Source organism: Prunus mume, linkage group LG7, assembly GCF_029339155.1.
Source record: "Prunus mume cultivar Tortuosa linkage group LG7, ASM2933915v1, whole genome shotgun sequence".
Taxonomy (NCBI): Eukaryota; Viridiplantae; Streptophyta; class Magnoliopsida; order Rosales; family Rosaceae; genus Prunus; species Prunus mume.
This window is the reverse complement of record NC_142704.1, coordinates 2,128,995-2,130,361: the sequence shown is the minus strand read 5'-3', so window position 1 is coordinate 2,130,361 and position 1,367 is coordinate 2,128,995. Positions and strand designations below refer to the sequence as shown.

Genomic DNA, 1,367 nt, shown 5'->3' with positions numbered 1-1,367 from the left:
TTTGGATCATGTGATATAAGCGATAGTCTAAACTACAAGAGGAGGGGGTTCACACACACACACACACTACATCAATGCGATGGGGATTTGATCATGAGACCACTACTCACAACACAACAAGTTAATGCCATTTTTCACTAGGTTAGACCCCGTTGATAGGACAATTGTAATTTATTTCTAAAAATTTGAAAAAAAGTGATTCATTGAAAATAAATACAAACCAAAATAAGACAACACAAACAATGTGAACAAAGGTAAATAAACTAGATCATCAAATTCAAGCCCGTTGAAGGAGAGAAAACAAGAACATGGCTCTGGAAGCATCCCAATAAAGCCCAATTTCATCCTTCTCCTTCAAGCCTCTCCTCTGCACAAACATCCCTCTCCACTCTCCATTGAGAATGTAACTCTTTGCCGAGCTCCAAAACTTGAAAGTCAACTGATGTCTTGTGCCTGTATCGCAATCTTGAACTGTGACTCCCAATCCATCGTCACTATCAACCCTTTGGACAAACTTGTCATCCAAGTAACGCAGAAAATGGTTCGTGGCGGCGTCTTTTGGAACCAGCAGCCTTGAGGAGTTTCCGAGGTCGCTTGCCTTCAGAATCTTCCTGATGGGCCAAGGCCTCCGAGGCTTGGGACTCGGCCTAGGTCCCAGCACTACTAGCTTTCTTTTCTTATTCGCTAACTCTTTGTTCGTATCATTCGTACCCGATATTTTCTCGTGTTTCGGGTTAGGAGGAAATGTGGGCACATTGTGAGAAGCAGGGTCTAATTCCTCTGCTTTGCTCTGATTTGTGTTGTAATTCCAAGTTGGGTCGCACAAAGTGAGAGCAGTGGAAACTTGGTCTAGCTCTGGGTTAGTATTAAGAAGGCTAACGGTTAGGGCTAGCATTTTTGAGGTTTCATAATTGTCCTCCATTGTTAATGTTGAAATTAACAGATGAAAATCAAACTACAAAGCCAATCAATTGACTAATTCTAGTTGACGGGGAGAAAGGGAGATATGAGTTCTTGTGCTTGATGCTTGGAATGAAGTTACAAATAAGAGCAAGAATGTATGGGTATTTATAAGGATTTGTACCAAATCAGTCTTGGATTTGGAAACAGGACATTTTGTTACCCTTTTTAATTAGGAAAACTTGCTTCTCCTTGTTGGGTTTGTAAAGCGATTCCTGAAGAAATTTAGCCACATTATTCAGAATTAATGTTCCGAAATACCAAATTCCAGCATCATCATGAATTTGAGTAATAAAATTCTTTTGCTTTCGAAGTAGCAGCAGCTAAATGAAAAAAATTGAGTGTTGCAATCCACCAAGTGCAACCAAAAAAGTTTAGAACTAAATTCCGTTTCAGTTTCACGTGTC

At 39.9% G+C, this 1,367-nt stretch overlaps 1 protein-coding gene across 1 annotated transcript; it reads right to left on the bottom strand.

Annotated features, from left to right (window-relative positions):
• Positions 1–277: 277 nt before the first annotated feature.
• On the bottom strand, positions 278–922 carry LOC103337581 (B3 domain-containing protein At2g33720-like). The gene has a single exon (XM_008240745.2). The coding sequence runs from the start codon at positions 920–922 to the stop codon at positions 278–280; it is 645 nt and encodes a 214-aa protein (XP_008238967.2).
• Between the last annotated feature and the right edge of the window lie 445 nt (positions 923–1,367).